The sequence below is a fragment of the Barbus barbus genome (assembly GCF_936440315.1).
Source record: "Barbus barbus genome assembly, chromosome: 22".
Classification (NCBI taxonomy): domain Eukaryota; kingdom Metazoa; phylum Chordata; class Actinopteri; order Cypriniformes; family Cyprinidae; genus Barbus; species Barbus barbus.
Window position 1 is genome coordinate 6,762,501 of NC_136750.1, and position 9,370 is coordinate 6,771,870.

A 9,370-nucleotide genomic window follows, 5' to 3' on the forward strand; every position below is an offset into this window, starting at 1 on the left:
TTTATTATTTATTTATTTAATTATATTTTTAATGTGTAGATGTGTATATGTCTCGGCTAGTTTGTGATGCATTAAAAAAGAGAGCTGTATAGTGCAGCCCAGGTCAGGGACCTGGCCCACCCACACGGCACACTTACGTGTGTGTATATGTGTTTTTTTTTGTGTTGTGTATATGTCTCAGCTACTTTGTGATGCATTAAAACTGTGAGACGTATGGTGCAGCCCAGGCCAGAGATCCAGCCCACCCACACGGCACATTTACCCTGTATATGTGTTTTTTTCTCCTTTCCCTTTCGCCTCTTTCACATATATATATATATATATATATATATTATAATAGGTGTGCATGTATTTCAGCTAATATATGATGCATTAAAAAAGCGAGGCATGCAAGCCAGATACAGACCTGGATGTCACAGCCTACTGGGGCCCGGAGGCCAAACAAAAAAAGAATATGAAGAAGAAGAGGAGAAAAATAAAAAACATATATAAAATATAATACATATACAAACATATACATAAGAGCGCAAGTAGGTTAACCTTTTCTTAAACCTTTCTTAACAGTGTTTTCTTATCAATGTTGTCCTCCACCCCTCCCCAAAACTTTCAAAAATTAATATTCAAATTAAGTTCAAATAGTAGTTTAGGTGGAGATGTGTTGTTGACGAAGAAGGTCAACAGACTGCTGGAAGGTAATTTGAGGTGACCAGAAGGGGACTGGATAGATTTTCCATTTAGATATAATCAATTAGTAGATTTTTCCAGGATGCAATATGAATGGAATTTCTTGATTTCCAGTTCATGAGGATAGTTTTCTTGGCGATAGCTAGTGCTACTAGGAGTAACTGACTGTTTATAATGTCTAAATAGATTATGGATATATCACCTAGTAAACAAAGTGATGGAGAAATTGGGATGTGACATCCCATAGTTTGGGATGACCTTTTCCCAAAATTTTTAATTGGGGTACAATAATATGAAAGGGCGTGAACATATGTATCTGGGTTATTTTGGGTGTAATGTGAACATGTTTCTGAAGTTAATCCCATTTTAAACAATTTCTGTCCGGTTAAGTGAAATCTTTGAAGTACCTTATACTGTTTAAGCTGCAAGTTGCCATTTTTTGTCAACCCTGTTTATGACGAATCACGCAGGTACTGGGCTACTCCGCAGCGGTTCCACCAGTACCAGTCTGAAATAGTTTTATAATATAAAAACTTATTATAGGTGTACTGTAGTGATCCAGAATAAGCCAAAAACACAGTTTGGAAAATGGATTATATTAATATTAATACTTATTATATTAATTTTGTAAATTTTGAACACAAAAAAAGTTACGGACTGAAAGTTCTGAAATTTTTGAAAATGTTTTTCAATATTTATGCTCACCAAGGCTGCATTTGTTTGATCAAAAAATTATTCAACAGAAATGTTATGACAATTAGAATGATTTCTGAAGACTGGAGTAATGATACTGAAAATGTAGCTTTGCATCACAAGAATAAATTACATTTTAAAATATATTAGAATGGAAAACAGTTCTTTTATATTGCAATAATATTTCACAGTTTTAAATTTTTATTGTATTTCTGATCATATAAATTCAGCCTTTGTAACATTTTTTGAAAACAATAAAAAATTTAATTATTCCACACTTTTGACTTTTAGTGTATGTGTAAAATCCTCCTTTACCACTATTTGTTTTGCAGATGTTTCAGGTAATCCATTCAGAGAAGCCTCTGTACGTGCAGGCGGGGAACTGCGTGGAGACCAACAGCTGGATTGAGGTACTGAGTCAGGTCAGCCGCTGTAACCCGGGGCGGCTCAGCACCTTTCACCCGTCTGCGTACGTGGGAGGATCCTGGTTATGCTGTAAGGAACTCAATGAGAATATCCCTGGCTGCAAACCCTGCACTGCGTAAGACATCTTATTAATACACTCACATTTTATCGCTTTATCAAATGTGTTCACGTTCCTGTTTTTGATGTCTGATTTTGTCGTACAGGACAGTGTTGGCTAATATTCAACTGGACATCGACTGTGACAGAGAAACAGAACGAATCTTCTCCTTCTTCTCCTCCAGCCGCTCCAGACTACAGAAGATGGAGGGTGTGTATAGCCTAAAAACAGAATAAAATGAAAACTGGCCCCATTTACTTTCTTAATACTCATTTTGTCTGTTCGTGCATGATACATCAGTGTATGTTTTCATAATATTTTATCAAAATGTAATTTCTCCACTACTGAAAAAATGTTTCTTGTTTATTTATGTAACAGTCACCTATGAAATAATAGCTAATGTCAGATCATTTCAGTTGATCCAGGATATTTCCTGCTCAATATTCAGAAGCAGTGAAATGTTTGAACAATTTTTTTACATAGCAGTAAAGTTGGTTTATTTGTCTGTGTCTACAGATGCCTGTGCCGGTATGTCAGTGTATCTTGGGCAGCAGGAGGAGTGTTCAGCCTTCACTATACAGGACCCTAAAGAGACCTTCCGTACTATTAAAGAGCTCGGAGAAGTACTGGACGATCTGCAGGCTCACCACGACTCAAAGGGAGCACTAACTGATGAACCAGGCACTATGTAAGACACCCAAAATCTGTTAAAATTGGCATGAATGAAGACATCATATTTGCAAAGTGCAAAATGTGAATTGTAATGTAGATTTGTTTTTTTTAATCATTATTTTTTATTATTTTATTAAAAGAAAAGCTTACCCAAAACAAAAAATTTGCTGAAAATGTACTCACCCTCAGGCCATTCAAGATGTACAGTAGATGAGTAGAAGTTTCCTCATTGGAACAGATTTTGAGAAAATTTGCATTATATCACTGCAGTGAATACCATTGCAGTGAATGGGTGCCGTCAGAATGAGAGTCCAAACACCTGATACCAGTAATCCACATGACTCCAGTCCATAAATGAATGACTTGTGAAGGGAAAAGCTGCATGTTTGTAATGAATAAATCCATCACCATTGCTTCTGGCTAAGAGTCCTCTATCCATGCTAATGCTTTCTCTTGTGAAAAAGTGTTCTTGTCTAAATCAGGAGAGAAATATGCTCAGATAATGCACCATTTACAAGTGAAAACAGTCCAAAATTTGTTGGTCCCACTTTATATTAGGTGACCTTAATATGTACTTACATTTAAACGAATCATTTGATACAATGCACTTATTGTGTACATACATACTTATATTTAAAAATACTTTCATGTAATTACATATGTATTTATTTTCCGTAATTACATCTTACATCTTAACCCACTCTTAAACCTACCCAGACCACCAAACCTGTCCCTAACCTTACCCGTATCCCACCTCAATAACAGCAGAAGTGTTTTGCAATGCAATATGAAAACAACATTGTACTTATTTTTTTTTTATATAAGTACTTAGTAGTTGTGGCCACCAAATATAAAGTGATGTGTGAGGACAACAGGGGATGGACTATTTCACGAGAGGAATAGGTGGAAATTTTATTCTCAAGATATTATGACTTTAATCTTGAAATATTAGATTTATTGATATATTTTTATGTGCCACTAAAATGCTGTTGTAAGAAACGAACTCATCTACATCTTGGCTGGCAAATAAATTTAAAAGTAAATTTTCAGCAAACATTTTTCGTTAAAAAGTCCTAAATCAAACCCAAAATGTTGTCTTGTGTGTGTGTATGTGCAGAAAAATTGTTTGACATTCTTTTTACTTTAATTTCTAGCGAGAATCCTATAGTTGGAAAGACAGCGTAACATTGTGACTGCAGGACCAGGTGGTACTGACACAGCCACACAAGCAGAGGGCTCTGTGTTTGTCGACATAGAGGAGCATGACAGCGCTCTGATTATGCTCAGAGAAGTGCTGCCGTCTTACCTCTCCAGCGATGGCCTGTCTGGAGTTACAGGGTACTTAGAAGAATTTGGCCAGTCAGGAGTCGAGTGGTGTGTCTGTGAGTTGCTATCATTGGAAAAATCTAGCTCTTTTCTCTGTGCCTGTTCGGTCTCTGTCTTATATCAGTTTTTAAGATCGTTTAGAAACCTCAATCGCCAGTCCGCACAGTAAGAAAAGATTCCAATCACCTCTTATCCATTCCTAAACAGGCTGTGAAAATCCAGACACCAGAGTTTGTCTGAGAAATTATAGCTGCTAAAATAGTCTTTGAAAGAACTCAACCTTCACATATTTCTTTATAAACCGTCAGTTTTTCAGACTACTGATCGTCTGATGTTTTGACAAGTTAAATAACCATGTCAAAGGGAATCTTCGTTGTTCTTTAAAGTTATAGTATCAACCCTCTCACCCATCTCTTTGAGTGTGTGCATGGTTTTCTATCTGTAGTGGATAGAATTAATCTGCCTTATAAATTCAGTGGAGGTACTTACAATCCCACACTTGTGTATGAATTAGGGACTAATGCAGAAGCACTTTAGATATTTGGAATATTCCAGATGAGATTGTTTTAGATACGTCGTATCAACCTTTTTTCCCGATATTGATCAGTTACATGATCAACTCTTGTGTAATGTTCTGTAGATAACGTTCATATCCTGTAGATTTTTACTAGCTATTTTTCTTACGCCAAAGATGTTGTTTTGTAGGTTTTCATGACTTGAAAATGGTATACGTGTAGTTTTTTAAATCCAGAACTTAAAAAAAATGGCTATCTATATTTCATGGACGTACATTTTGGGAGCATCAAACATTTTGATAAACATGAAGAAGAGTTCATTCAATCAATCTTTAATTTTTTTCCCCATACAAACAATGGCAAATGTTTGCAAATTTTATAGTATGCTGTCATAAACACTGTTCCAAAAACCTAGTGAGCTCCCTACAAAGACGGCATTTTAAGGCACCAAAATTGTGCTCACAAAGGCTGTTCAGTAAAATCAAATTATGGAAGGTCTGCCTCCTTTGCAGAGATTTCATTCCCATAATGTACTGCAACAAATAGGCATTTGAGAAAATGCTTTAGTTTTATGCTATAATAAAAAGCACTGATAAAATAGAAACACATTTCTTAATATCGGTATATGCTATTTTGCTTGAGTATTGAGCTGTTAGCTTAGCAACATGCTAATAGCAAAGTCTAATTGGAATCAGTTGGAATTGGATTGAATGCTAATTTTGTGACTTGCAACAGACCGTTTGGCAGCTCACTAGTGTTTTGAATGGAGCTATAAACATAGATTGTTTGGTAAGAATTCTGTTTGACAAGTTACAATCACCTGCATCGTGTTTGTTGTGTCGCAGTTGTGTTGTAGTTATGCGGTGGAATTGTCATGTCATTTCCTGATAACCACCTACTGTTTATTACAGGTCTACACATTCACGGTTTTGTTTTAAATGTCCCCATTCTCAACTGTACTGAAGGCTTTTCTGTGTCTTTGCTGTAACATTGGAGACTGTTATGTTCTGCTTGGCATACTTGTGTTTTGCATATATTGTTAGTCTAATCAGTGGTTCTCAACTGGGAGGTTAAAAATGTTCCAAAAGTCAAAAAGGTTAAAAATGTGGACTTAAATTAATATACAATGTGAAATGCAAACAACACAATGCACTAACTGTATAATAGTGAGTAGTTGAGATGGCAAAATAATAATAATAAAAAAAGCTTAACTTTTAAACTTAAAAATATCACCCTATATGTAATGATGTAAGAATTTAGTTCTGTTGGTCTGTAATTATGAAGAACATTTTTCTTTCAAACCTTGGAGTATTTCACAATGGCATCACTTTTATGAGCTACAGATCTGTGTCATTGTGTGCCCAGTGCACACTGTATGATTTTGTCTACAAATTCCCTTTTGAAACCAATTTCTGGGATTGAAAAGGATGATTACTGTCATAGGGAAAAATCACGAGCCTTTGATTGCCTTTAATAGCTCGTGTACACTGAAGAACCAGTAGAGTGCTGTAGTCCTTTATTGATGTATGCTGAGAGCATGAAACCAATGAAATTTTGTACGACACGCAATTTTGGTACCATGTTGGGTCACCAGCTGATGTCCAATATAAATTCTGGGTCATGAAACAAAACCACTTGAGAACCACTGATCTAAATAAACTAAAAAAATATAACCTCTTAATATGTGACATCAAATTAAAGTGTACTTAGCATGATCATTTTACATTCTTTTAAAAAGACACGTTAGCATTATGAGAAAAGAATATGTGGAAAATCAGAATTGGGGAAAGTAGGAACCAGCAAGTCTTGCTTTCTTAGACTTTGGCATATCAGAGAAAGCCAATTGAATTCTGTCACACCTCAAACTCCATTGTAACATTCCATTCTGAACAAACTCTAGCGAAAACACAAGTAAGACTACAGAACATTTGAGAGTCTACATTTGTGAATTTCAAGTGATGTGCCTCTAAGCCATATATATATATATTTGTAACCATGCCATTTTGAAAGCTGAAAGATTGTATTGAGCATTGATAAAGAGGCCTGGACACAATTTGCCACTTCAGCACAAACAATTATGCAACATTCACCTTCCGGTTATGGTGTCAGGATATATATATTTGTATTAGGTCCATCAGATAGGTCTAATTTGTGTGTATTTTTCTTTTCTCACATGTGATGTGTAGATGTTTGTAACACACTGTGAACTGAGTGTCGTCATATGTTGATGCATTGGTTGAATGGTGCATGGATGTTCATCTGGTACTCTGCGGCTCCAGTGAGCTTCAGTAGAAATGTGGTACTGATCATCCTCACTTCTTAACTGTGGTACAGCAAAGAGCCACGTGGGCTTGTTTAGCATTGCGGTGATACGGCAGACCTCCTCCATTCATTAGACTTGTCAGATCGAATTTAGTGGTTTCTGTGTATTTGTGTAAAGCCGCCCTCCCAGCCATCTCTGAACATATTTTCATCTCGTGTAAACATAAAGAAGCCATTACGACCAGCATCCAGTGGCCTTTAAGACCCCCAAACTCCCCCAGACTAAAGATTCTTCTTTAACATTCCCAATTTAGCACTTATCTTTGAGTCGATGGAACAATGCAGATGATGTCATTTTGCTTTTTCGCGAATGTATATCGGTACGAATCTACAATCACCATATCATCAAACGATGTACTCCTGGGTGCACAAACTGCAGATTATATGAAAATTATAATATAAAAATATGAATTTATCGGTATCGGCCATGAGAAGGACTTAATTATCGGTTATCGGCATCGGTTAAAATTTTTCATATCGTGCATCCCTAATATTTTTAGATCAGTAATGGAGTCTGTAAAACTGCTATAAATATTTGCACAAATTTGACCACTTTTTTTTTTTTTGGCTACCCATTCCCATTCCTCTTCCAATGTATTACTAATTGTACTGGACATGTTTGCTTCATTTTGTTATTTAAATGTTTTTATACCATTATTTTCACAATACAAGCTCACATAATTCCTGTGTTATTAGTTCTGTGGAATTAATTTGCAATAAATATATTGTTTGTGTGATTCTTGTTTTGTGTGTGTGTGTGTGATATCAGTGGTTTAGATTTAAATGATTTTCATATTTCGGATCAATAGCACATTGAGCTTTTGTGGCACACTATTATTGTAATAGCTCATTTATGCTGGAATAATGAATTTTGAATTACTGTTGTTTATTTAGATATATGCAACAAATCTAACCCCTAATTTGGACACCTCAGTCATAATTAAAAATTAGAAAAGATAAAATAAAACAATTAAACCTTCACATTGCAAATAATACCACAACTGGCCACCTAATCATAGAACGAATAAGATGTGCAAAATCAGTTGATTAGCCCATGTATGAACTTGGCACATTTGAATAAAGTGTGGCGGCCAAGATCGTTATCATCGTCTTCAGTTTCTCACAGAAATGCAGAGAAAACTGTAAAATATGAACTCTGGCAAGTGTCTTTACAGTGCACATGGTGGTTGCGTGTGGATTTCACTGGACTGAATTGGAGACATGCGCAAACTCTTCCAAATTCCAGATTTCTGTAGATTTCTTGTCCGACCTTTTCCCGCGGCCTTCGATCTATGGAAATTCTGTGCTGAGTTTCCCTACATCTCCTTACATGAACTGTGATTAATTGTGTATTATCAGAGGCTGGGAACCGCTCCAGTGCAAATGAAAACATACAGCAGAGTATTATTTGTATGTGCACATTTTCATCTCAAACGTTCGCTGTCAAGAATAATACGAGTGATATCAGTCGAATTTAAACATTGCAGAGGATAAATAGAAAGACTCATTGATTGTAAAACCATATGGTTCCACTTTATTAGTATCACTGCAGCAAAACGGCTTTTATCTATCACAAAATCACCAGCATGAAAATTAGCTTGTTTTAAGCACATCAAATGTCTGTACATCTGTCCCACTGCCGAGATCTTAGACCTTCTCGACCGTATTCCACAAATAAATTCACATAACGTCATCATTTTGGCATCTGTTTGTAATAAAAAAAAAAATCCACAGCATTACAGGAATTATGTAATTTTTTACATTGCACAATGTATAGAAAATATAAGTTAAATAACTGCAAACCAACATTTTGTCTCAAACTTGTTCAAATGCATTTAATTCTAATGTGCGTTAACTCTGTTCAGAGAAAGTTCAAAGCTGTAACATAGTTACGTTTAAAAAAATCTCAAATAAAACAATATATAATCATATCATTTATTTCAACCTCTGGTTGGGCCGACATTTTTGGCCCTATGTTGTACCCTGATTTTGTAAAACACAATACATCTAGGGAGCCATAAAAAGCTGGTGTCTAAATATTGAAATTCACAATTGTTTGCCAAAGTTAAACCAACACAAGTTTTCATGGTTTTATCCAAAACAGTTCAGTTTAATGGTTCAGTAAAAACAGATTTTATCCACCTAGCTCGTTAAGATCAGTCCAATGACCTTTCATTGCCTCTCACACCTTTTGGGCAAACCGGCGAAAGCCAACAACAATATCTGCTCTCTGTCAAAGTTATTGCTATTTATAACAATACAGAAACACAAAATGTGGTTCAGGAAACTGCAATGCACATAACACATTCAACAAATACCTACAGACCAGAAGATATATAAACAACAGCGGAACAGTGAATATTTATATAACTAGTTATCGTACAGTGAGGTGATGTAAAGTTTGTGTATATATAATGACTGATGACAAACACGTTTCTGAATGCAAAAATCAAAAAATACATTTTCCTTCTGGACCTGGATCTAGGACATTAAATGAATGAGGGAGAACTGGCTGTTGACTGTTGAGTGGCTGAATTGAACAGAGTGCTTCTCAGTTTTTGGCCTGATAAGTGAGGTAACTAAAAATAAAGGTGGTCTTTCATTTCTATCAGTAAATTTGTTCCATTGTATCATT

At 35.6% G+C, this 9,370-nt stretch overlaps 1 protein-coding gene across 1 annotated transcript in view; it reads left to right on the top strand.

The window, feature by feature from the left end:
* The window catches only part of LOC306888057 (ras GTPase-activating protein 2-like), a 49,058-nt gene extending 41,586 nt beyond the window's left edge, over nt 1–7,472 (top strand). Inside the window, exons 21-24 of the mRNA XM_079446178.1 lie at nt 1,710–1,918; nt 2,007–2,110; nt 2,417–2,588; nt 3,727–7,472. Coding sequence (XP_079302304.1) covers nt 1,710–1,918; nt 2,007–2,110; nt 2,417–2,588; nt 3,727–3,757 — 516 coding nt within the window. The 3' untranslated portion in view covers nt 3,758–7,472. The remainder of the gene's footprint in view (nt 1–1,709; nt 1,919–2,006; nt 2,111–2,416; nt 2,589–3,726) is intronic.
* Nucleotides 7,473–9,370: the final 1,898 nt, after the last annotated feature.